The following is a 26,917-nucleotide window of genomic DNA, read 5'->3' as shown; positions in this document are numbered from 1 at the left end:
ACATGTCCCCGTTTGGATGAGGTCTGGACAGAGGGACAAGAACGCAGCGCACAGCAAAGGGACCAGCCTTTTCCTTGCCTTCTTTTTGTCTTCCTAGTAGCTGTTTTTAGTTCTTGTCCATTATTTCTAAGTGATTCTAAGAGTTGCAGATGTATCGGCATGCAATGGGTGGGATTTTATTTTGTGCAGAGTGCTAAATTTCAGGGGTTTACCTGTGGATGGACTGCAGGTCCCAAAGGTCGCTGAAGCTGGGCCCAGTCTCCTGAACCCGGCGGCCCTCGCCTCGGGCTCTCTTTCTGCTCTCGTGCCTGGACCACTCTGCTCTGCTCCGGCCACGAGCTCACAGCGCACCCATGTCCGGTGAGGCTGCCGCTGACTGGGGAGCTCTTTGGATGTGTGCTATCTGGCCTGTTCAGTTTGGGTGCTTATTTGCCCTATTTTGTCTGGGTGGTTCCTATTTGAAACGACCCTTGGGACTTTAGAATAAGCTGGCATCCTTCCAGATTGGGGGGGAGGGGTTCCCTGAGAGAGCACATGGGCTGGTGGGATTCACCCTGGGCAGCCAGAGAAGGAAGTTAGACTCAGGCAGACTCTCATCCTGGGCTGTAGCCAGCCTACCCCACCCGTGGCAGGTGTCTGTGTCCTGTCCACAGTGCTGCTTTTCTCCTGACCCCTCTGTGTCCCCCACCAGGCCAGGATCACCCCAGACCCACTTCGGCCCGGCCGTGAGCCCAGCCTGGGCCCATTTCCCCCATTGACCCTGAAAGCAGAGGGGCCCATGTCCTGGCTGAGCTCCTGCAGCTTCTCACCAAGTCCCAACAGGACGCCAGACACTGCAGCAGCCTCTCACCTCGGCGTCCGGAGCAGCCGGGAGGGCTTACACCTCCGTTCCCTGCCCCTGCTCCCTGCCGGCCCTGCCTTCTCCCGCTGCTGTGGGGTGGGAGGGCAGCTTTTGGATGTGTGCCCAGCCCAGGGCTGGCAAGAGCAGCCATTAGACCAGGGGCATCTCCTGGGGGTTTATAAGGCCCCAGTTGCCAAGCAGGCAGCTCACCTTCTACCCGAACATCTGGGACACTGAGGGCACCCGGGGTCTCATGCAGCCCAAATGGGTCAGCAGAGCCACTGCTAAGTGGCTAAGGGTGTTATTTAAAAGCCTCTGGAGGGTGGTGTGGTGGTGGCTCAGTGGCAGAATTCTCACCTGCCATGCCGGCGACCTGGATTCGATTCCTGGTGCCTGCCCATGAAATAAACAAACAAACAAATAAATGCCTCCAGAAATAAAACAGCCAGAAACGTGGCAACCCTTCCTTGCCACCCAGCCAGAAGCTGGTGGCAGGTGCACAATTTAGCATCTGAGCTGCATTGCCTCGACATTGCCTGTAGGGACCCCAGGCAACTGACCTCCCCTCCTTAGGCCTCGGTTTCCTTGCCTGTGCCAGGAAGAGAGTCTGTGGGTGGCTGTGGGGGTTACCTGGGGTAAGACACACCGTGTCCCGGCCTGTGGGTGGAGGCAGCCCCGCAGAGGGGGCGGTGCTCGGGGCCGGGCTGCTCTGTACCTCGGGATTATTTATACATACCATCATCCGCATCCCTCCTGGGCCCCCTTCTCTGTGTCTCTGCCCCTGGCCAGCCTGGCCTCTGCCCAGAGCTCTACGCTCCTCCTGCCCTGGTCGGGACCACCCCCTGCCTCCCCCTGCCCCCTCATCCTTGGCGAGGGGCGCTTGAGGGCTTTTTCTTCCACGCCCGACAGCACCTTCTTCCCAGGGGAGCCTGTACTGGGGCTGCATTTCAAGCGTCCACTGCTCCAGGTCCAGCCCACTGGCCACTGGCTCCCTGAAGGCCACCAGGTCCCAGACAATGGTGGGTGTCGTGTGGAGGGGACACTGGAAGTGTGGGCGGCCCCTCTTCCTAGCTAGTGTGGAATTGTTTTGATATCAGTACTGGCTCCAGGCAGTGGGGCCCATAAACTGCGTGGCCTTTCTGTGGGTCCCGCTGGGCACAAAGCTGGGGACACAGCAGGCGCTCAGGGCAGGCTTGTCGAAATGGAGCCCTGAGCAACGCAGCTCCCTTAGCTCAGGATTCACAAGGACGGGACCCTCGGTATGGGGTGAATGAGGTGCAGCTGCAAGCAAGGGGGGGGGTGGCTTGCAGTGGATCTGCCCCAATGCCAAGTACCTAGTCTCACACTGGCAGGTGAAGCCTGCAGGTATGTGGGGGACACACAGGGGCTGTGTCCGGGATTAGCCCCTGCCAAGCCCGGCTCCATTCTGGAAAGATCTGCCAGCCAGCCTCATGGCATCAGAGGGACCAGTGCACCCATGAGACCCCGGCAGCCCCCCAGAAGCCACACGTGTGATGGATGGGGAGTCACAGATAGACGGGGAGAGGTGGGCACAGGTCCCGCAGTGGCTGTGGTGGGTGGGCCTCCTGTGAACTTGTGCATGGAAAGTCTGGAGTCCCCTGCTGCCCCCCTACCCCTGACCCTCTTGGCACTGCCTGGGCAGATTTGAGGTGGGCTTGAGTCAAAAAGAAGTCCTTTGCCAGGGTGGGAATGCGCAGGGAATAGCACAGACCTTCGGTGGGCTTGGCCACGGCCTTGTCCAGGGGCCGACGTGCTCGAGACCTTTGCAGCTGCCCTCCAGACTCTGCAAGAGTGGGAAGAGGAGCCAGAAGATACAGGTGTGCAGGATGGGTGCCGGGCCATGGCAGGACCCTCTAGGAGTGGTGGGACTGGCTGGGGTGCAGCAGAGAAGACAGCTGGGGATACCCCACCTGGACTTACAACAGAGCGTTCTGTTCAGCTGCTGCGCCATCTCAGACCAGTTTCTCAATACCCCTTGAACCTCCGTGTCCTCACTTCAAAGTGGGAGGGCGGATGTGGTGGGGAAGTTTCATGCAATCGCGTGCCCCCCTCCCGAGAGGTTTCCATGTCGACCACGCGTGGAGGGTCTCTCGCCCCAGCCCCCTCCCTCACCGTGGGCATTGGCCGTCCATCCTTTGCGCTGTCATTGCCGTGAGCAGTGTATCTGGGACTCTGCCAACATCCGTCACTCCCCAAAGGGAAGTTGCGTTTCATGGCCCTTTCTTCATTTCCCCCCCCCCCCCGCAGCAGGTCACACTCGGAGTCTCCAGCCACGTTCCACAGTTCTTGAAGGACTTGACAGGAGTCTCCTTGACTCCGTTTCCCTCTGCTGGTCCCAGGAGGTTGATTAGGAAGCTCCAGCAGCTCAAAGCCTCCTCCTCTGGGGTGTTCACCTCCAGCTCCCCCCACGCCGTGCAGCCGCCCCTGACCTTGAACCCAGCCAACCGCAGAACTGACTCAGCTGAGAGGGGACATCCCCGGCCCGGTCCCAGGCCAGGCTCGCGGGGACAGGGATGAGCATGAGCCCTCCCCTGTGTGATTTTTGGGCCAGTCTCTTTCCTAGCTGTACGTAAAGTGCGAGTATTGGTACTTAGTACGTAAAGTGTGAGTATTGGTACTTAGTACGTAAAGTGCGAGTATTGGTACTTAGTACGTAAAGTGCGAGTATTGGTACTTAGTACGTAAAGTGTGAGTATTGGTTCTTAGTATGTAAAGTGCGAGTATTGGTACTTACCCTCCGGAGTGGACGTGGGAAGCTACTCAAGGGGTTACAGAAACTGTAAAGCGCAGAACAAATGCTGGTGCTTGTAATTGTCATTATTAGGGAACACACGTCACGGATACACACAGCTATGGGTCGCCATGGCAGACGGTGGTCCCCACTGCGAGTGATGAGAGATTTGGGGGAGTAGTGGCTTCCCTTTGGGGTGCTGCTACTTGCCAACGGTTGCCATCACTTCCTCTCAAACCCTCCCAGCAGTTATTGACTCTTTATACAATAGATAAACTGAGTCTCAAAGAGGTCCACACTCGCCCAAGGCCACGTGTTTGCAGGGGCCTGCCTGTGTCAGCTGTGCAGGTGGGTGCTGCCTTCACACCTGTGCAGCTTTCCAGGTAAGCAAGTGGTAGGGGGGGAAGAGCTGGGGGCTCGTCCGCCCGAGGAGGGGGCGGGAGCCACACGTAAGCACCCGCCATGAAATAATTATAGAGCTTGGAAATGATTTAATTAAATCATTTTTCAGGAAGCGAATATATACAAACATGCAACAATTAAGCTGCCGATTTGCAGAGAGCAATTTCCCAACTGTACTTGCCTTCCGTGTTTCTGTTTGCCCATATTTAGACTGTTTTTTTTTTAATTGATATAATTTGCATGAACGTAGATTGGAGTGGCCGCGCTCTGAGCTGCTGGGGGCAGTGGAACGTGGATGGTGAGTGCTGGGCTTGGGGCCCAGGGGACAGCCTGGCACAGAGGAAGTGCTCCATGAGGACTGTGTCCATCCCTCCTCCCTCTTCCTCGCTCCGTGCTCCCTCCTCCCCTTCCCTCCTCTCTCTCCCTCCTCCCTTCTACCTCCTCCCTCTCTGGCACCAAGCTCGCACCAGGGACTTTGAGGCCCTTCCAAGATGAAAGGGGGAGTCTTTCCGTGCAGGCAGGCTCGGGGACCACTAGATCAGCAGCCGAGGAGTGGGGAAGGGGTTAGACTCACTGGGTGTTGGTGCCGGCACCGGCATGCTTAAATCTGATCCCCACGCGTCCCGTGGCAACTTGTCCTGTGCCAGCCTGCAGAGGCCTGGGTGCTCTCAGTGACTGCCTGGCCCACGGGGAGCAGGTCCTCTGGGCAGGCGTCGGGACGAGGTGGTGGTAGGTTCTGGTTTGGTCCTGTGCTCGGACCTGTCCTTCGCTGGCCGGCTGGGCGTCTGCAGTGCCCTGCACTCTCTCCCCATGGGATGATTCACAGCACAACATCCTCCTCCCTTCCCTGCCCGCATTTGGGACCCACCGAGACAGGCCCAGCAGTGGCTGCTGTCGGGAGGGGTCCCCGGTGGGTGATGACACTCCCTCCCCTGTGCACAGGCTTGCCCAGCTCCTCCAGGGACAAAGCCGGTGGTCATCTCCCAGTTTGTTCCTGGGAAGAAACCTTCGCTGTACAGCGACATGGCCAGACTCGTTCCAGAAGGAGGTGGCGGGAGGAAACCGTGCAGTAAAATACAGAGGTCAAGTTGCCCACCAGGAAACGGGGTCCAGGCACGAGGCTTCCTGCTCCCAGACCCCCTGTGGCATGACTGCCCTCAGCAGGGGATGCCAGGCCAGCCAGCAGCAGCCAGAGCACGGGGAGTGGCCACAGTCTTTTATTCCTAGGGGATCTGCCTGGGACCCTCAGCGTGTCAGCAGCAGTGGGGAGCCGGGTCTCCTGTGCTGGGTGTCACGTGCCACCCCTGGCCCCCTTGCCCAGAACCAGCCCGTTTCCCCTGCATCCTTCTGGGCTCACAGCGGGAAGGAGCAGGGAAGGTGCCTGGGAAGGAGGCTGGTCAGAGCCGATGAGTGCACAGGGGTCCGGGTCCCTGACGTCTCTGACCTCCACCCAGTGGGGTGCATTGGGAGGCACCCCATGATCCTGCTTCTCACCAAGGGGGTGCCCCGACTCCCTGCCCCCAGGCTGAGCCCCTTCTTAGCAGTGTCACCCTCACCTTGTGCCCCCACCTGGCGCCTCGTCCCTCCCCACAGCTCCTCCCCCATGGCCATGCACCCCTCTGTCCTCCCGTCACCTGCCCAGCCAGCGCCCTCTAAGCATGTACCTACCCATTCCACTGGTCCACACAGATGGTGCCACCTAAAGCCTCTGGTCGAGACCAGGACTGTCCATGAAGTACGTGAGCCACTGGGTGACTTGAAACGTTCCAGCACCTACATTAAAAAGCAAATGGCATGGGTGAAATTGATTAGAATGCTTTTTGTTATTTAACTCGGTATATCCAAAATATTATCATTTCAAAAAGCATCGATGAGTTAGTCCATGTTCTCCTTTCATACTGTGTCTTCGACCCAGAGTCTTCTTTGCACTCACAGTTGCCTCGATTTGGATGAATCAGCTGCATCTCAAGGGCTCAGTGGCCACACGGGCAGGCAGCTGCTGTGTGGGAAACAGTTTCCCCAGGTCCTGGGGTCCTCGCGTGCCCCTGCACCCCCACCCACCTCTGCTACCCCCCAGCCCCGGCCCCTCTGTCACTCCCTACTCCAGCCAATCAGCCGGCTCTAGGTGGTCCCGCTCCTGCTTCTGCAGTACCTCAACCTGGCTCCAAAGGCCACTCGTGGTCAGCTGACCACTGGCCCCCAAAGATGCCCCGTCCCAGTCCCTGAGCCAGTGAAGGGGGACCTTCCACAGCAGAGGAAGACGGGATTGAGGGAAGGATCTCGAGGTGGGAAATGATCCTGGGTTATTGGGGGCCCTGATGTCATCTCAGGGCCCTTACAGGATGCAAGGAAGGAAGCAGAGGTCGGGGCGTACACGCTGAAGGTGGCGGAGGGGGCCAGGAGCCAAGGAATGTGGGCAGACTCCAGACTGAGAGCATTCTTCCCTGAGCCTCCAGAAGGAGGCAGCCTGCCACCCCCTGCTTTTACCTCTCAAAGACCCTGTGCAGCCTTCACCCCCAGAACCATAAGGTAATACAAACGGGTCCCGTTTGGAGGTGCTGGACATGGGGGCTCCTGCTGTAGTAGCCACAGCGAACACGCAGCCTCTGCTTGGGGACGCCCTCCCTGCCTTAGAGAAGAGGGAGGGGCCTCGGCAGCCCCCAGGCCCTCCTTGTGGGGAGGGGAAAGGATAAGGGCCTGGGCCAGCAGGGAAGCAGGCAACCAAGACAGTGGGATGGAATGTAAGGATTCAGGAAGATGTGTCCTCAGGCTGGTGATGGGTTGGATGTGGCGATGGAGGTGGGCGCCCTGAGCCCTGGCCTGCTTAACTCCCTGAGCCTCTCCAGGCACTTTGGACGTTCCCATTGCAGCATCACTCACCGTGGTAACTGCCTGCCCCCCCTCGGATTCAGCCTTGAACATGCCATTCATGGGGCACATGATTTAGCCCCCCACTTCTGGACCGCAGAGCTTTGGCTGGCTTGCTCCCTGCTCTGGGCCCACCTGGTAGGTGCTGAGTGGGCAGCTCTGGCAGCAGGATCCTGGCCAGGCATGAGGGGCACTGGGAGGGGTCTGGGGATGGAGGGGAAGGACAGATAGGGGTGTCTGAGAGGCAGAACTCACCTAGTCTTGAGCTGGCTCGGTGAGCTCCAGGAGAGGGAAGGGCTGGGGTGGAGAAAGCTGTCCCCCTCCCCTGCTCCTAAACAGCCATTTGTTCTGCAGGGGCCTTGGAATGTTCTGGGTCTCTGAATCAATCCCTGCTAATGGGCTTTTGCCCCTCCATCCCAAAGAAAATAAATTCTCTGGGGTTTTGAGATAAGCGCTTGTCCAATCGCACCTCCACAAGGCTGTTCCTTTGTTCTGTCCAGCCAGGAACTCCAACCCCAGTGAGGCCCAGGGGGTCCTCCCTGCCCCAGTGTACGCCTGCGGGGGCCGTGCTGGGACGTCCTGGGAGTGGGGGTGGGGGCAGGACCTCTGTCCTGGCCTCTGGGCTCAGAGAACTCTAAGCCCCAGATGGTCAAATGGCCCATCCCCTGGAGCCTCAGTTTCCCTTGAAGATTTAGAAGGAGATACACATCCGTGCCGAAACCACTAAGGATGTGTTAGGGAATGGAATGCACAAGCTCCAGGTGGGGTGCTTATGTGAGTGCAGCTCCCACCTCCCCCACAGCCCCCCAGTGCACCCCGGGTGGGCAGGGCTGAGACACCTCGCCCAACCCCTCGTGGTGCTGACTGGCAAACCAGGCCCAGAGAAGGTAAGGGGGCTGCCCAGAGCACACAGCAATTAGGGTGCAAGTTAGAACAGGAGCCCGTCCTCATCTGACACACGCCTGGGACTGGGAGCCCCCGAGCCGGGAGCTGGATTCCAGCCTGAGTCCCTCTCTCTCTCTCATGAGCTCTTTGAGCTCAGCTTCCTGCCCTCAGCTCTTGGGGTGATTAGATACCGGGGATGGGGGGTGGGGGGCTTGCCGGGTACCACGGGCAGCAGGCACTCTGTAGGAGGGCATGCGATCCCTTGCCCCCCAGGTCTCTGCTCAGCCCGTCAGAAGATAGCAAGACAAGTGCTAACAGCTCCTTGGCGCACAAATTTCTGGATCTCGCACTTCCAGACCTGGCACGGTTACTGGGGCTGGAGTAGAGAAAGCTGCCCCTCCCGGCCGGTTCCCCAGCACGTGGCCCGGGCAGGGTGGCAACGACAGCACAATTTAAGTGGTGCAGTAATAAGGTGCTTTGGCTCACCGGTGCTTGGAGCCTCAATGTAGAATAATTCAACGTCCCCATATGTGGCTGCTCAAACAGCAGCTGCGCAGTTGTCTTGGGTGGCTCCCCCCCACCCACCCTCTTGTTCTTTCTGTTCAGCTGGGGTGCTTTAGGGCTGAAGGTCTCACCTGCCTCCCTCTCAGGGTACAGATGAGGACAGGGTCGGCTGGGGTCTCCCGATGGCACTCAGAGGCAGGAGCTCCCTGCCCTGAGTGGGGACGAAGCCACTTACAGATGGTCCGGGGCTGTGGGTAGGATTCCCAGCAGCCGGTGGAGGTCCCTGAGGTCCTGTGCCAGGCGGGCAGAGGGGGTGGTGCCCTGGGGAGCACCCGATGCAGAGGAGGAGGCACGGACCGGCTGTGGCAGGGAGCCTTGGCACCGTGGGCAGAGGTCCTGTCCAGCAAACAGGCGTCAGCTTTGCATGGACGGCCAGAGTTCCAACCTTGAGTCGGCCATTTATTAGCGAGTGATTTCAGATGGGAACTCTTTTTTTTTGTTTTATCGTGGTAACATACACAATCACATAAAATTTCCCATTTCAGCCATGTTTTAGTGTACAAATCAGTGGCATCGACAATGCCATGCTACCGTCACCACCATCTATTACCGAAACGTTCTCAGCACCCCCAACACTCTGCACCCACATAGCGATGACTCCCCATTCCCCTTGCCGCAGGCCCTTGGTCGCCTCTTATCTGCTTTCTGTCGCTGTGCATTTGCCTATTCTCTATATTTCCTATAAGTGAAACTGTACGATATCCGTGTCTGGCTTCTTTCGTCAGCCTCACGCTTTCCAGGCCCTACCCCGTGCCACGTAACAGGCCTGGCTGCCTGGTTATGGCCCGAGCGTCTGCCTGTGCATCTGGGCAGTGGGCCTCGGAACGGTGCCTTTCGGGGCTGCTGTGGGTCAGAAGTGGGGGTCCCACCGCACCTGCACACATGAGGCCTTTGCAACAGAGATGGAGCTCTCATCTGGGGGGGACTTAAACAGGGGCACAACGTCGTACTGTAGAAGCTTCCGGGAGGACCCTCTGGAGCCGGAGGCTGGCTGGGCCTGGGAATCTGGGGGACCTGGGTTCGAATCCCCGCTCTCCCCGCCTGTCACCCAGAGACACACATCACCTGGGGGGCCGAGGGCTGAGTGGGGGGGATCTGTGGACCCCCCCATGCTGACTCATGCTTGTTTGATAAGCAGGTCACCCTGGGGCGGGGAGGGGTGGCTGACACCGGTTGTCCTGTTCCCTCAGGTCTTCTGATTTCGGGACGACCTACACCAAACTCACCCTGCAGCCTGGCGTCACCACTGTCATCGACAACTTCTACATCTGCCCGACCAACAAGAGGAAGGTAGGTGCCGGGTCCCCAGGTGCCCAGAGCCCAGCCTGGGCCTGCTCCCTGCCCCCGGGCCCCGGCGGACGTGGGGGACACGTCCACTCCCAGCTCTCTGCCCGCGCCAGTTCTGTCTCAAGCCATTTTGATGGGCATCGTAAATGGTCAGTGGCCCTGGGCGAGAGGCTGCATGTCTCCTCCAGGACGCTTCTGTCTTCTCCCCAAGCCGGACGCCACTCCAGAAGGGGAGACGAGCCGCTGCGTTCTCCCAAAGGGCGTTTCAGTTTATTTGGCCTGTTCTGGGTTGGACTTTTCATTCGCGCTGCATTTCTGGTTCCCTGGGTCGGAGGCCCAGTTTGTAACTTTGACCCGGCTGGCTGTGGAGAGACCTGGCGTTTCGGGGCCCCCCCCTGCTGCGCCCTGTGTGCTCACACCCCAGACCCACCTCTGCAGGCAGAGCAAGGTCAGAGGTTGCACCCGAGAGGAGACGGGCCCCCCACATGCTGACTCCATTCACTGGGAAGCAGCTTGAGTCCCAGACAGGGAGTCAGACGGACCTGGGTTCGAGTCCCGCTCACGTCTCTGGGCCTCGGTTTCCCCATATGAAGCTGGGGGTGGACCCGCATCTCGTACTGCAAATCATGGACAGGGTTTGGGTACTGGAGCCCCAGCCTGGTGGCTGGCCTGTCGCCTGCACATGGGCACCAGAGCTCAGGAGGCTCTGCAAAGGACAGCAGCTCTGTGCACCCGTTGAGCTTCTGGGAAAGGGGCTTGCCATGGCAGATGGCGTGCAAGGGCCATCACGGTTACACAGACGGCAGGTTAGTGGGCTTGGAGGAATCGCTGTCCTTGAACTTGGCAGGCTCTGCAGAGTCCAGGGGCATATGGATTGGTCATGGGCACTGGAAGGGGCCTCAGGAAGGCCTGTTTTGCCCTTCTCTGCTGCAGTTTCAACTGGGTGGCATCCTTACAGGTGAAATGTGACTGTTGCCGCTCGTCACAGCTCCTGAGTGGCAGAATTGGAATGTGGGGTGGGGGGAGCTGCTGGCGGGGAGGTGGACAACAATTTCCTGTGGACTCAGGTACCCTCCTGAAAAGGAGGGTCTCAGGGGTAAAGGGAGGGAGTGGGTTGGTCTTATGCAGCCCCTGCCCCCTTCTGGAGCTCCTCCTTGGGCTCCACACGTGTGTCTTCACCCCACCCCACCACAGCCAAGGAAGAAGCTGTCATTGTCCCATTTTCCAGGGCAGAAAATTGAGGCAGGAGGCCAGACTTCTCCAAGCCCACAGCTTCTGGGGGAACCCTGGGTGTGAGCCCAGTTTTCTGTGCCTCCAAAGCTGAAGGTCCTTGTGGTGGAGTGAGTGACGAGGGAGCCGGAAGCTGCTGCGTTCTCCTGAAGGGTGTTTCAGTTTATTTGGCCTGTTTTGGGTTGGATTTTTCATTTGTGCTGTGTTTCCAGTTCCCTGGGTCAGAGGCCTGGTTTGTAACTTTGACCTGGCTGGCTGTGGAGTGGAGACCTGGCGTTGCGGGGCCATCCCCCAAACTCACAGCTTTGTCCCTGTCCTGCTGTGCGCTGTGGGACCCTGCTCCCTCCTCAGCCCCCGTGGGACGCTGCTCCCTCCTCAGCCCCCGTGGGACCCTGCTCCCTCCTCAGCCCCCATGGGACCCTGCTCCCTCCTCAGCCCCATGGGACCCTGCTCCCTCCTCAGCTCCCATGGGACCCTGCTCCCTCCTCAGCTCCCATGGGACCCTGCTCCCTCCTCAGCCCCCGTGGGACCCTGCTCCTTCCTCAGCCCCCGTGGGACCCTGCTCCCTCCTCAGCCCCCGTGGGACCCTGCTCCCTCCTCAGCCCCCATGGGACCCTGCTCCCTCCTCAGCTCCCATGGGACCCTGCTCCCTCCTCAACCCCCATGGGACCCTGCTCCCTCCTCAGCCCCCGTGGGACCCTGCTCCCTCCTCAGCTCCCATAGGACCCTGCTCCCTCCTCAGCCCCATGGGACCCTGCTCCCTCCTCAGCCCCCGTGGGACCCTGCTCCCTCCTCAGCTCCCATGGGACCCTGCTCCCTCCTCAGCTCCCATAGGACCCTGCTCCCTCCTCAGCTCCATCTGGTAGAAGGAAGAGCCCGGTGCTCATAAAGGACCAGACTGGATGCAAATCCTGACTCTGCCATGAGTTCATGGCCTTCCGTGGGCCGTCTCCCTCTCTGAGATGCTGCGGTCCCCTCTGCTGGCAGGAAATACCCAAGCAGCTCACTGGCCAGTGCCTGGGCCACACAGCTGGGCCCCAGAGCGTGAGGCTGCTGTCCAGCCCAGAGGCTATCATTTGCTGGAAGGAGCACAGACAGGCCCCCTGAATCCCTAACACTTTCTCCCTGGGGTCCCCACGATTCAGACAAGAGACAAAGGGGGGCCACCGGGAGCCAGAACTGATGCAGACAAAGGGCCCCCTGTTAATCCCAGGTTCCAGCCTGCAGCAGGCAGAGGGAGCTGAGCCGCCACCTCCAGGCGCAGCCCCTGGCTTCCTGCCGGCCCAGTCTGTGGCCTCCCCCACCTGCCCCAAGCTTGCCACAGCACCAAGGGCCCCTGTGGTGACCAGCCGGGCAGGTCCCAAGCACTCTGGGATGTGAAGCGGCTCCTGGGCTGCCCCATGCATGTGCACGCTTGGAAGTGAGAAGGAGCAGAAGCGGCAGTAGCGGGGTGGAAGTGGGGAGTTGCCGAGGCCCACCAGGGCAGTGGGGCTTTACGGGAAGGCTGGCAGGCCAGCAGGAGCTCAGACAGACCCATGTCCACACGGACCAGCCTGCAGCCAGGGCACCTGATTCTCTGCACTTCCGTTTCCCGGTTTGTGAAGTGGGGCCATCCCCCTTCCTTGCAGAATGGCTGGGAGGGTAAATGAGATGGGGCGATACCACCCGGGGCTCATTGAAGGGGGCTTCTAAGCGAAGGGGGGGTCTCCTGGACTGGCCAGCTGGCATGGAGAGCCAGGCAACCAAATCTTGCAATGTACTGGGCTAGGGACGCAGCCCTGGCTGTGGCTGAGCTTTGGTGCACTTGGCAGAGCTGCTTCTGCACAGCATGGCGTGGGAGCGGGGGCAGGGGGAGGGCAGGGAGAGCGCAGGGGGAGCGCAGGGGGAGGCCGCACTCCTTTCAGGCAGGCCATGCCTGCTCGGAGATGCTCACTCAGTCCATGCTTCATCTCAGAGCTGGGACAATTGGTACATTTCGTCTGGAACTATCACAGTGTAGAGGGCTGGCTCTGACAGGGTCCTGGGGCCAGCATAGGGCTCAGCCAGCATTACTGGGGTGGGATAAATGAGGAAGTGAATGAATGCCCTAAACAGCAGTGGGTCCTGCTGAATCAATGTGGTTGCCTCCTCAACTGCCTGGCCCACCTGGGAGAAGCTGCAGGGGTGCTGGAAGGTACCTGGGGAGGGAGCGCCCTGTCCCACCTGCTGGGCAGGACCTGTGAGCAGCTGGAGCCCAATCTCCTTCACTGCTTGGGCTTGGGCTCTGCGTTTGCAGAATGGTTGGGGACATCATCCTTGGTCCTGCCCCATCACGTCCCAACCAGACCTCAGGGGGGTCCCTCATTTCTTTGAGCCCCTGGAGCCCACCTATAAATGGGGTGATGACTGAGGGAGACCTAGACAGCTGAGTTCCGGGCAGGGCTCACTTACAGTTACCTCCATAAACACAGACTCCCCCGCCTCGAGGAGGGCAGTTAGCCCCCAGGTTCTCAGGGCCTGGAGGAGTCCAACGTAAGGGCAGGAGCCATGGCGGCGCCAGGCAGGGAGGGGGCCCCTCAGATGGCCATTTTAGAAAGATCATCTTAGCATCTGTGGTTGGGAGAATAATGCAACCCTCCCCCAAGTATGTTCACGTCCTAATGACACCATTTATGGCCAATGGGACTTTGCTCTCCAGGTGGCTCCAACGTCATCACAGGGGCAGAGTCGGAGAAGGAGACGTGACGAGGGAAGCAGAGGTCACAGCAGTGCCGGGAAAGCCCAGGGAGGCAGGTGGCCTCTAAAAGCCAAAGAAGGCAAGGGGACATCTCCGCTGGAGCCTCCAGAAGGAATCAGCCCTCCTGACACCTTGATTTTCGATATCTGAGCTCCAGAACACTAATCCATTTATGTGGTTTGAAGCCACTGTTTGTAGTAATGTGTCGTGGAGCTGCAGGAAAACTAATACAGCGTCTGTCCCGAGGGTGCACGGGTGGACCTGGCACCCCAGGCCCCTCCCTGTGGCCCCAAGCCCAGCCCACGGGTCCTTCTCCTTCTAACACGCAGACCCCAAAAGTGGGAGCAAAGTAACAGAGGCAGGCAGGGGCCAGGCTTCCAGAACAGTCTCCACCTATGCCGCTGCTCTGTCCCCACCTGGGGACTGCGCTGACCCTCCCCCTGAAGGCCACCCCCTGCACGCCCTGGAATTGAGGCGGAAGCCCACCTAGGCAAGGACCGCTGCTCTCAGCCCCTCAGGCTGGGGGACATGCCATGTGCGTCGGAGGCAGGACAGAAAGACCAGTGAGGGTGGGCTGTGGCCCAGGGCGGCACTGAGGGGCTCGGACGGGCAGATGGGCGGGTACTGGAGGTGGGATGAAGTTGGGAGGGGATTCATGGGCTGGAGAGCGGGGGCACCTGAGGCTGACCCCTTGGCTCCTCCTGCTAGAATACGGCGGGCTCTGCCTGGGTTGAGTCCCAGCTCTGCTCCCCACCGGCTTTGCCACCTGGGGCAGCTTCTCAACCTGCCTGTGCTGCTACCTGGCAAATGCTTAGGGAAGTGACTGGGCTCAGTACCCCTCAAAGAGGCCAGAGCCCCTCTTGTTAGCAGCCGTCTGCAAACTTGATGGTCAGGAGTTGGTGGGTCCCCTCAGGCATGGCTCCAGGCCAGCCCCGCTCCCCAGGAGCCCATCTGGCTGCTGCCTGTTTGCATTGCCAGCCCACACCTGTCTGTGTTTGAAGAACAAATTAATTATTAGTGATGGAGAACAATTAGTGATGGAGGGCAGAAATTTGTTTGTCTGAACTTGCCAGGCAGCGCGTACTTCCCTGCAGCAACCCCGACACCTGGAGGTCTCTCCAGAATGAAGATGAGGACTGGCCACTAACAGAATGGAGCTGGGAACAGACCTGCTTTCCTGGAAGGGCATGGCCAGAGGCACTGCGACCGAGGGTCAGAGAGTCCGGGGCAGCGTGTAGCCCTGGGGCTGCAGCCTCCTCCATCCACGGGCTGTGCAGCTGGGGGCATGGTACCCCATCTCTCTGTGCCTCAGTTTCTTCATCTGTAGAGTGGGTTACGATAGCTGGCTAAGGATGGCGTGAGCTAATATGTGTAAAGTACTCTCGGCATGACCGAGGCCTTTCCCTGGGGCCGTGGCAGTGGGTAGGAGCTTACCCTGACTCAGGGTTAGGGTATTTAGAAGCAGAAGTCCAGCTGATTGGAGGCCATGATGAGCAAGGCACAGGGGCTGGTTAAAGGAGAGGGGAAGGGTCAGGGGTCAAGGGCTGGTCCTAGGAGCAGGAGCAGCTGTGCTGGGATCTCTGGGCAGCTGTGGGGAGTGGCTGTGTTGCACTGATGGATGCGTCTCCTCAATCATGCATGTTCTTCGAACTCAAAAGACTCAGGAGATAAGGGAGCAGCAGGATCTGGGAGGGGATGGGCCCCTTCAAAGAAGGAGATTGTCAATTTACTATAAAGCAAATGTTTCCTTCCACTATCACATGAAGTTATTCACTCATTCGCTGTTTCTGGATTCATTCTGTGCCTCCCCAGTGGGTACCGACTGGGTGCAGGGCACTGGGCCGGAACCAAACACCAGTGATTTCCTGTAGATGGGGGTGGGGCTCATGTCTTGGGGGGTTGCATGTCACCTCCATTACCCAGATGGAAAAGCAGAGACTCAGAGACACGGCAATTTGCCCCAGGTCACCCAGCTGGTAGGTGGCGAAATAAGGATTCGGTAAATATCTTGAGTATCTCTGCACTTGACATTGAGAATGGATTCGAACCCAGGCCTTCTGGATCCCAGAGCACCCTTTGTTATGCCCTGGGCTCCCCAGGCACATGCCTACAGCAAAGTTCTAGGGAGCAGGAGGGGCTCCCCATATTTACACAGGCACAGCTCTGCCTAACTTCGCGGAGGGTGGAATCCCTGGACTGTCCACTGCTGGGCTGTGCGACTTTAAGCAGGTCCTACTCCCTCCTGGGGCCTCAGTTTCCCCGCCATAAGACGAGGAGGTTGAGGTGAAGGTTCTGCAGAGCGCCTCCCAGTGCCCGCTTTCTGCCTCCCCTGGTCTGGCCTCAGGGAGGCTCTGCAGGGGCAGGGTAGGGGATTCCGAAAGAGACACATGGGCAGCATCCTGGCAGTGGGCCGTCTTCCCGGGGGCCCCGGCCTGCTCTCCAGGCTCTCTCCCTGAACCATCAGCTGCCCCACAGCCATGGACATGTCCCGCTGTGCCCGGCGGCGTGCTTTGGGGGCGAACCCTTCATCCAATCCTTTAGTCAGCAAATGCAGGCTGAGCCTGTTACATGCCTCCCCAGGCACCGGGCTGCAGAGGCAAACAGGACAAGCGAATCGAGCCTTCCAGAACCTGTGAGGGTCTGATGGCCCTGAGAAACCAAGCCTCGCCTGCTGCGGGGTTTGGAAGGAGTGAGATGGTTGCTCTCAAAACTGGCCGACATTGGCCTCCAGCCTGGAGGGGCTTTCTCCCAGGGCTGCCCTGTGCCCAGCAGGATCAGAACTTTATTTGCAGGATCACCTGCACGAGAGTACCCTGCACTGCCTCTCCTCGGTTACTGGTAATGGATGGGTTTTGCAGGAAGATGAGATGCTATTAGGAGTCCATTTAGCAACAATTACAGGCCGCGCAGCACTTTATAGCTTCTTAGGAGACTGCTTTGCAACCTGTCTCGCAAAATTAATTCCCTTTTATTTTTCGTCTCGCCTGCAGAGTAATCAGAAATCCTGTGTCTAGAAGCCCACGGCTGGGGCAGCTAGTATTATCACAGCATGCCTGGAGAGCTGGGGGAACTGGCAATCCCCAAGCAGCCCTCGCCCCAGGCCTTCCGTGCCGCTTCCAATGGCCATGTTTGCTTCGAATTAACAGTGCATTTGTCACTTGGCTGCAGGGATGCTCCGGTGTGGGGAAAGAGCGAGGGTCCATCCCTAAGGAGCTAGTGGGCATGGAATTGCCTTTTACTCAGACCCCCTGCCTTCTGACATAACAAACGTGATACCCAGCCTGAGGTGTTGCCCCTTTCCCCCAGCAGCTGCCGGCAGCCCACCCGATTCTTTGGCTCTCCTCCTTTTGGTTCTGAGTGGGCATCACAGCAGGTGCACCCCGTGCCACAGCCACCTTTAACCCAGGTCTCATGGGCTTTACAGCCCCCTCGCCCCCACCTGCTCAGAGAACATGTGTTGGGGGGGGAGGTGCTCTCTGGACCACCGAGCTCCATTAGCGAGCACAGCACCCGGCGTGGATGTCTTGCTGCATGCTGAGATTTAGGGACCCCCTAAATGCCATGATGGGAGCTTTTGAAGCCCAGAGAGCAACCCACAGACCCAGAAATCTGCTCCTGTGCTTCAAGGGCTCACCTTTTTTGAAGTTTTCTAAGCAACAAGGAGTTTGTTTCATTTATCCCTCCTCTTTTCTCAAGGCTGAAGTGGCTGTGTTGCATTTTGCTCTGAAATCGTTCTTCTCGGTGTTTGGGCAGAGTCTCCTGGTGCCCAGGCCGAAGCAGCGGGTGAGGAACTTTCTACACAGGAAGGGGCCGAACGACGGCAAGGAAAGAACTTGGCTTTGTGGGTGATTTGAATCCCAGTTTTGCCCCCTCGGGTTTCACAGTGAAAGTGGGGAGTGTATGATCACCCCCCTTGTCGAGTCGCTGGGGGATTAAATGAGATGTGAAGGATGGCGCTAGGGTGTGGCCCTGTTGGCTGGGACCCAAAGGGGTCTCGTGGTCCCCCCCACAGCTGCTCCCAGAATCTGACCTAATGTGACATGCAGGGCACACCCCCACCTTGCAGGCGGGCCCCCGAAAGGACTGGATCCATCCACCGCCTGTCTTTCCAAGTCATTCCCTGGATGTGCCTTTGGACGCGAACCTGGGCTGATGCCCCTGACAGCAAACCCACTCTTCTCAGCCTTGGGAGGACCTGTGGACTCCCTGCTGACCAGGAAATGGGTGCGAGACCGCATTTCAGCCCAGGAGGGGGAGTGAAGGGTGCCGCTGGGTCTTGGGCCCTGCAAGACTGCATCTGCACCTGCTGTCTTTGGTGGGGTAGACTATGGGTCCTTGTGACCCCCCTCCGTGCAGCAATCCTGCAGCCATTGCCCTTGGGGTGCCTCATGGGACCCCGGGATCTGGGCCATCCTTAGGGTGGCCTCCACAAGAGAAATTGCCCAGAGAAGGGCATAGTGTATCCTCCCTCCACAGACTGTGGGTCCCCCCAACAAGAGGTGAGCTGGGTGGGAACAGCTGTGGCTCTCCGGGGCACATGGAGGCAGGGATGTCTTGTCCGTTTTCATTTCTGCGATCAATTTTTTCCAACAGGGATGATCATGTTGCTGAATGCTTACAAATTGAGGTCTGTCCTGGTGGTATGATCCCTGGATGTTCTAGTTTGCAAGCTGCCAGAATGCAATATACCAGAAACAGAGTGGCTTTTAAAAGGGGGAATGTATTAAGTTGCAAGTTTACAGTTCTAAGGACATGAAAATATTCCAATTAAAACAAGCCTATAAAAGTGTCCAAATTAAGGCACCAACAAGAGGTTACTTTCACTCTAGAGAGGCTGATGATGTTCAGGGTTTCTCTCAACTGGAACAGCATGTGGTGAACATGGCAACATCTGCTAGCTTTCTCTCCAGGCTTCTTGTTTCATGAAGCTCCCCCAGGGGTGTTTTCCTTCGTCTCCAAAGGTCTCTGGCTATGTGGGCTCTCATGGTTTCTGTCACTCTGTTGTGGCTCTGCTCTCTCGGAATCTCCAGCCTTTTCCAAAATGCTTCCTCTTTTAAAGGATTCCAGCAAACTAATCAAGACCCATTTGGAATGGGTGGAGATAAATCTCTATGCAAACCATCTAATCAAAAGTTACCACCCACAACTGGGTAGGTCACATCTCCATGGGAACAATCTAAAAGTTCCATCCAGCAATATTGAATGACGATTAAAGGACATGGCTTTTCTGGGGTCTACAAATTCAAACTGGCACATTGGGCAATATGTGAGCAGGCCACTGGGGGAGGGAAACCCAGCTCCCCAGTTGCCAGTGGCTTGCTGGTCACCCTTGGTGGGGGCTGCAAGGCAACAGGCCTCTCCATCAGAGTAGCCTGCCACTTCCCCTGAGCTGGGGCAACCTATGATTCAGTGGACACCAGGATCCTCTACCAAAATTATTTGAAGTTGCTGCCAGCTGTCCCTGCCAAGGGAATGTATCAGTCAGGCTGCAGATCACATTTGGAGAAGCAATGGCCTAGTCAAGAAGCATGGCTGGGGAAGGGGTGGGAGTGGGGGTCAGAGAGCAAGGTGACAAATTAGAGGAAGGGCAGCCCCAGAAGCATGGGGAGTAAGGAGCAATGGAAGGTTCTACACAGGGGAGTGAGGAGATCAGGTTTGCTTATCTTTTAAGAAAGTCCTTTTACTACAGTATGGAGACTAGAATGGACTGAGGTATCAACAAGAGGGAGAGAGATTCATCCATCCATCCATCCATCCATCCATCCATCCATCCCTCCATCCATCCATCTACCCATCATCCATCCACTCACCATCCATCCATCCATCCACTATCCATCACCCACCCATCTACCCTTCACCCATTCATCCATCCACCGTCCATTTATCTGTCCATTCATCTATCCATCTACCATCCAGCATCCTTCTATCCATCCATCCAATCACCATATCCACCTATCCATCCACCAATCATCCACCCACCCACCCACTATCCATCCATCCATCCCTTTATTCATTCAACAAATATTGATCATATGAGCATCTGTGCTGCCCTTGACACCTGCGAGGAGGCTGTTGCAGACGTCCAGGTGAGAAATGATGAGAGTGAACCTGGGTGGGTAGGTACATGCAGAAGGCAGAGACAGGGCTAAGAAAGATTTTGTTGATTTGGTGATTGAGCAGGGAGCCAAGACCGACCCCAGCCTTGTAGCATGAGCCACAGGGAAACGGTATAGTTCCCTGAGATGGCAGTACTGGGGAGGCAGTAGCCTTGGGAGAGGGTGAAGAGCTGGGATAGGACATGCTGAGGCCCCTAGCCTGGGCACCCAGGAGAACTCAAATAGGGGTCAGCAGCTATGGGCGGGCTCTTGGAGGGCACTTCCCCGAGCCTGGGACAGGCCTTCCCGGCCTTCTTCCCTGTTCCTCAGCCCTCTGGTTGGCCTTTGCCCAGAAGAGGTGGCAGACAGGGCAGGGGTCTTGTTCCCTCCTGCTGCTGGGAGGTCCTTCAGAAGGCAGGAAGGCCCTGAGATCCCCTGGCTGTTGGACCACCCTGACAGCCCCAGAGGCCCCGAGCTTAGAGGGGCCCAGGCTCTTAGAGTATAGTGGGGTCCCCAGCCCAGTGGGAGGAGCTGCCCAGGGGGACCTGTGGAGGCCTGTGAATTGGAGCTGGGACTCAGTGGGCCTTCCCTGTCAGTCGGCTGTGCTCCCTGTGCCCCTCAGCAGTGCCATCCTCTCCTGCCAAGGAGAGGGCGCTCCATTGGGCTTGTGGGTGTACAGCGCTTTTGTGAACCCCATGAATCTCCAGCCCAATCCGTGGGAAATTATTCCCACTTAAAGCTGGTTGGTTATTATAGGAGAGTGGGAGAGAAAGGGGAGAAAGCCTGAGCTCCTCAGAAAACGAGTCTCCTGGGGCCTCTTGCCTTTGGAACTAATAAAACTTAGAGAGAAAGTGACTCTGGGTTTCCTCTCTCTTCTGCGGATTGTGCAGAATCAAACACCCCAAGGAGACCACAACCCAAACATAAGCGCCATGTATAAAGGCTGCCCGGTTCGCCCAGGCGCAGCAGAAGCTGGGGTCCCTTTCCCGCAGCGCCGACCGACGCCCACTGAGTGCCACGCACGGGGCTGAGCAGCATCTGCACGCGCCTGAGCCACCTGCTGGGACAGGAGGGAGCAAGGGGGAGCGGCTGTGCTGGGTCAGGGGGAGTCCTCGCACCCCTGAGGCAGGGTTCATGGCCACTTCAGCAGGAACGCTCACGGGGGCTCACGGGGGCTCACGGAGGGTCCCCAACCCAGCGTCCTGGCCAGCAGGGTGCCCAGTTGTGAGTGGGGTTTGCAGCCATGTCTCTCTGGGACCCAAACCCAAAGCTTCCATCCCGCATCTGCCAGCTCTGTTGTCACTCTGCCGGCCCTGGGAAGGCCAGCACCTGCTGCCCTCGCCTGATCACAATGACACCCCCCTTGCTGAAAGCCCCTGGCTCCCCATCCAGGGAAAGTCAGCTGTGCCCCCAACTCCAAAGCCCCCAGAGGTGGAGCCCTGCTCACTCCCAGCTGACGGCAGAGCAGAGATTCGATCTCAGCGCCCACCCCAGAGGCCGGCCTTTCCTCCCTGCTCCTAGGGCCCTGAGCGCCCCCGGGCAGACCTGCGCTGGGAGGGGCCGTTCGTCTCTCCCCAACCCCTGGCCCGACCATGGCCTCCAGCTTGCCCGTGGAAACCTGGCCGCCCTGTGCCTGGAAACGATAAATGACAGTGTCCTCTGCCATTTATCTGGGAGAGAACAGGGGCCATTTGGTTCCCTGGTGCCCGAGGGAATCCATGGTTCTGGGGGACTCGTCCGTGGGGTCAGCAGCTTTGTCCTGTGTGGTCAGTGTCTGGATCCCAGTGCTGAATTGTCTCCCTTCCAATACAGGCGGGGATGATGCCTCCCCACCCACACTCACTGTAGATCACGTGATGGTCACCCAGGGTCGGTGATTGCTTTACCGATGTGGAGGAAGGGACGGTGCAGGGAGGGACGTGCGGGGTCTTGGAATGGGGACTGTCCTGGATTACCTGGGGCCAGGACCCCACCTTATTCACCTGTACCCCCCCAGAGTGTCTAGAGGGTGACCACATAACAGAGCACCCCCATGTCGCCCTCAGAGCCAAGGACCCATGAAAGCCAGCCCGGGACAGAGCAGGCGGCCGGGGGAGAGGGAGACCAGCGTGACACATGCTCCCAAAGACTGGAATGAATCCAAGCGGGGGGTTAAAAGTGAGCCACTGTTGGGCCATTTGAGCAGGGCTGGGGAAGGCTGGCAGGCGAACGGAGCAGCTGCCACAGCTCCTGTGTATGCCCGGGGGAGGCCAGCACACTGTGTTCCCACGTCTGTGTGTGTGTGTGAGTGTAAGTGCTTCAAGCAGCCGGGACAGAAACGTTGGCTCATCCACCATGTCTGCCTCCCCAGCTGTGAACCGCCTCGAGGCTGCGCTGCAGTGGGGCTCGCTTCCCTGGCGAAAGTGCGGGAGCCGCGGGGAGGTGGGGTCCCGGTTTTGGCCTGTCCCCACCCCTAACCTGGGATAGCACTTGTGTGGACCTCAGCTTCTGCATCTGCAAAAACAAATGTGGGCCCCTGTCAACTCCAAGCCCTCTGGGCACTGCTGCCTCGTGTCGCTGTAATTAAAACACGGAGGGTAGCAGCTGGGGTGTTTGGTGGGGAGCAATGGAAACAAATGCAGGTTATCATCCGCAGGGAAGGGGCTCCGTGGAAAAGTGTCCGGTACGACCTAGAATGAAAGGAGGCAGCTGGAGGACTGGACTTAGCAAAGGGCAGGGAGCAAGGAGGCTGTGGGGATCTCTGTGGGGTACAGCTGCTATAAGGAAAGACCCCAAAGGCCACCTGGCCTTGTGCCCCTGTTAGACCACGGACTTGACCCTCATGGAGACGGGGACACTGGCAGGGAGTTCGGATCTTCTTTCCACATAAATGGGGAAGTGGTTTCTCAGTGACCAAAGGCCACCACAGGTCCCTTCACCACAGGTGGGACACAGTATGTTAGTCTCCTAGGCCGCTTAAAGTGCGTATCATGAAATGATTTGGCTTGAACAATGGGAATTTATTCACTTACAATTTTGAGGCTGAAGAAGATCCAAATAAGGCATCATCAAAGCAATGTTTTCTCCCCAAAGGCTGGCTGCGGCGATGCTGGGCTCCTCTGCTGCACGGCAGGGCACAGGGCAGCCCCTGCTGGTCGCGCCCTTCTCTTCGGGTCTCATTGATTTCAGCTTCTTGCTTCCATGGCTTTCTCTCTTTCTGTGTACTCATTCCCTTTGCAAAGGGCTCCCGTGAGAGGATTAAGTCCCATCCTAAAGGAGGTGGGGCACACCTGAACTGAAGTAGCCCCCTCAGAAAGCCCTACTTGCAGTGAGTCCATACCCACCGGAATGGATTCGTTTAAGAACATGGTTTTCTGGGTACAGACACACAGTGTCTGAGTGGTCACCTCTCAGCTGGGAGACCTCGGGGGTACGGGGGGAAGACAAGGTCCCGGAGGTTAAGCAGAGCTGGGCCTGCACCCCTGTTCTCCTTTCTGTTAGCCTCTGCGTCCCTGGGCAGTCACCTGGCCTCTCCGAGCCCCTGGTTCCCACCTGTGAGCTCTGGATGCTAACTAGCTCCCTTGGGATGCTTGATCTCTGGTGTTCCGGTTTGCTCGCTGCCAGAATGCAATATACCAGACACAGAATGGATTTTTAAAAGGGGAATTTAATACATTGCTAGTTTACAGTTCTAAGGCTGAGAAAATGTCCCAATTAAAGCAAGTCTGTAGAAATGTCCAATCTAAGGCATCCAGGGAAAGATACCTTGGTTCAAGAAGGCCGATGAAGTTCAGAGTTTCTCTCTCAAGTGAGAAGGCACATAGTGAACACAGTTAGGGTTTTTCTCTCTCATCTGGGAAGGCACATGGTAAACACAGTCAGGGTTTTTCTCTCTCATCTGGGAAGGTATGTGGCAAATGTGGCGTCATCTGCTAGCTTTCTCTCCTGGCTTCCTTTCATGAAGTTCCCTGGGGGGGCGTTTTCCTTCTTCATCTCCAAAGCGCTGGCTGATGGACTCTCTGCTTCTCGTGGCCATGTCGCTCTTCTCTGCTCTCTCTGCATCTCTCCCATTCTCCAAAATGTTTCCTCTTTTATAGGATTTCAGAAACTAATCAAGAACCACCCAAATGGGTGGAGACATGCCTCTACCTAATCCAGTTTAACAGCCACTCTTCATCAAATCACATCTCCAGGGAGATGATCTAATTACAGTTTCAAGCATACAATACTGAATAGGGATTAGAAGAAACAGCTGCCTTTACAAAATGGGATTAGGATTAAAACATGGCTTTTCTAGGGGACGCACATCCTTTCAAACCAGCACTTCTGGGTTGAGTGACTATTGTGGGCCCACCAGGAGCTCCTTGGTTCTACCAAAAGGAGTAAGGACCTGTCAAGGACTATGCCACTGAGAAGCTGGAAGCCCAGGGAGGCAACAGAAGAAAATAGATGATGCTGGAACAGAGGGCGCTCCAGGATTGGTGACATGCAGAGAGCCATGCACCCAGTGTCAAGGTCAGGGAAGGTTTCTAAGAGGCAGTTCCCAAAAGGAAAGCAAAGAGCCAACCCAAGCGGGGATGGCCGTTGGTGTGGCTGTGGTGCTGCCTCGGTGTCTCATGTCAGGAGGGGACCTGCCGCTGGGGTTGGGTGCTGGTGTCGGCGTGTTTTCACAACTCCTTCACCCCAGAGCTTTCATGGTGTCTCTCCATTTGGCAGTGAACAGGAAGCAGCCCACTAGCCAAGCTTTTCATCAGATGACTTTTATGTTATTTTAAAAAAATTGATCAGTGCCTCTTGGGCTGGGTCCCAGTTTGTGAAAGGAGACTGTGATTAGGTATATGAATAAATTGTAATATACAAATAATACCACCATGTAATTACTCGGGTATAAGAGAATAATTACACGGGTAATTGTGCTCTGTAATCATCGGTTCTGCCTGCGCCGCAAATTGTGGCATTCGAAATGACTGCAGGCACTGGAGCTGGGCCCCACGTAGGTCATAAATAGATACCTAAGTACACCATGCGATATGAATTCTAATTGTCATGTAATTAGAGAGCAATTTAATAGTTAGTTATCCTGTATAAATTAGCCATTATCTGTCCTCCAAAGTCCTACCATGCTTTTAACAAAACGTGCCCATCTCCCTCTCTGGCAGTGAAACAAAATACCTTTTCCCAAGAGCAAGGGCCCGCAGGTGATGAGATGGCATGTGGGCTGCATTTCTGAAGATCCTCAGCAGCTTGTGAGGAGAGAGGCTGGGATAGAACCGGCTTTCTGAGCCCAGCGTTGACCATCACCCACTTGGTTATTGCATGAAATGTGAAGATGGCCGGGAAGGCATCCCTGAGCCTTTGTGCTGATAAAATATCTTTATCACACGTCTACAGATGTTCAAATCCATTTTCTTTTGGATTTGCAGAGGGACAGAGAGGGTGGTTTGACACTGAAACCTAGATGGGGCAGGGAAGGCAAGCACGGCAAGGCCTTCTCGAGGGGGTGGCGTTGATCTCTGGGGAAAAGCAGTGGCTTCCCTGCCACCACCTTCCCCACATTCTCTCTAGACTGACTTTGAAGACAAAGCATAAGGCAAATGGCCAAGAAGAAAGACTGACCACCGCTCTGGAAGTCAGCATCTCCCACGCAGTCGAAGACATGGGACACTGGGAGGGCGTGACCACCTGCACGCAGCTGGGAAAGGCCAGCCTGCTGAGCCTGCCCCTGCCGTGCCCACTGCCCCTGGGGCAGCGGAACTGCTTTACCTTCTCGGCTTCCCCACCTCCCCATGAACACCCCACACCCCTGACTCGTACAGCCTGCCTGGTGAGAGGTGGGGTACGGAGGGGTCGCTGGCAGGAGACCGTGTTCTGGGGTGCGCAGCCCCAGTTGGTGCAGTTGCTACGGGGGAGTGAAGGAGGGCTGGGGAAGCTGTGTAGAGGCAAAGACAGCTCCGTGAGCGGAAGGCAGAAGTAGGAAGGGAGCTGGGTGGGAAGGAAGAACAATTAGAAGAAAGTGAAAATTCTAATGGCAGAACTAAAAATCCACTTTTGAAGCAGCAAAGAGCAGAACGGGCACTGTGGGAAAAGCACATCAGTCACGTGGAGGGTAAACTTTGGATGTTCTCCCAAATGGAGAGGCAGGAGAGTGAACCACAGGCATTCCTCCAAATTAATCCAGAGCGACTTGGCTGTAGCAGTAATTAAAGATGTATAGATGTGGAGGGTCGGGGGTGGGGAGCAGTTCCTGAAGTGAAAAAAAAGCTGTCATTAAACTGATCCTCACATTTTCTTTAATTGTGAGAAAAAAAGTTCAAAAAATTTTTTTCCACAGGCAAGAAGAATTATAAGTGAATAAGATTTAGAGGATTAAAGTCATCCTTGGAACACTGACTTTCAAAAGAAAATGGATTTGAACATCTGTAGACATGTGCGATAAAGATATTTTATCAGCATTTTATACCCAGCTGTACTGCCACTCATAAATTTAGACACTATGAAGGCAGTTTTGGACAGCAGAACATCATAAATTATAGTCCATGTGCCTATGCAGAAATGAAAATTACTTTGAAAACATGTTCTGCTTAACAGAGGGATGGATTAAGCTCAGAGCTAGGGAAGGCAGAGAAGGCCTGGTGTGGGCAGCAGGCTGAGTGAGTGGGCCAGCCAAACGCCAGACTCAGTTAGAAAAATGTTGCAAAAATGGATAGACCCTGGGATCTGTCCTGTCACTACTTGCTGAAGAGTACTTTAAAAACGATTGCTTTTTTCTTTCTTTGTATACATGTTATATTATACAATAAAAAAAGTTAAAAAAATAAAAAGGATAGAGACCAAACGTATATGCCAACACACATTTTGGAAAGGACCATCTATAGCCCCAAACCTGGCTTATGTTACTGAAGACTATGATGTTGGCAAAGAGGAGGACGAAGATGAAGGGAGGGGGGAGAAGCATGGCGGACTCCTTCCACCACGCAGAGGTGCCCCGCCATCCCTTCCTTTAATAACGGGAAACATGTAAGTTGGAGGATATTTTTGAGAAACTTTAAATAATCTTTAGTTGGATCCATTTGGGAGGGTCGTTGCTCACATCCCTGGGGAACATAAATGCAGATTCAACAGCATCCATGTGCAAGAAGACACTAACCACATGGAACAGCCAGGAAGTATCAAAAATGGGAATGCTTCTAAAACAAGTTAATCCACAAAGACAAAAAACATCATTATGACCATCGAAGAGCGGCTAACTCCTTTGCCTTAATCTCCTAAGGGAGCAGTGGGCACCCCCAGGAGGAAAG

General features: G+C 56.7%; 1 protein-coding gene across 1 annotated transcript in view; it reads left to right on the top strand.

Annotated features, from left to right (window-relative positions):
- Positions 1–26,917, top strand: part of SORCS2 (sortilin related VPS10 domain containing receptor 2) — a 539,078-nt gene that overhangs the window by 328,461 nt on the left and 183,700 nt on the right. Inside the window, exon 3 of the mRNA XM_077136335.1 lies at positions 9,503–9,602. Within this exon, the coding sequence (XP_076992450.1) occupies positions 9,503–9,602 (100 nt within the window). The remainder of the gene's footprint in view (positions 1–9,502; positions 9,603–26,917) is intronic.

This window comes from Tamandua tetradactyla, chromosome 19 (assembly GCF_023851605.1).
Source record: "Tamandua tetradactyla isolate mTamTet1 chromosome 19, mTamTet1.pri, whole genome shotgun sequence".
Lineage (NCBI taxonomy): Eukaryota > Metazoa > Chordata > Mammalia > Pilosa > Myrmecophagidae > Tamandua > Tamandua tetradactyla.
This window is presented reverse-complemented; position numbering and strand designations above follow the sequence as displayed.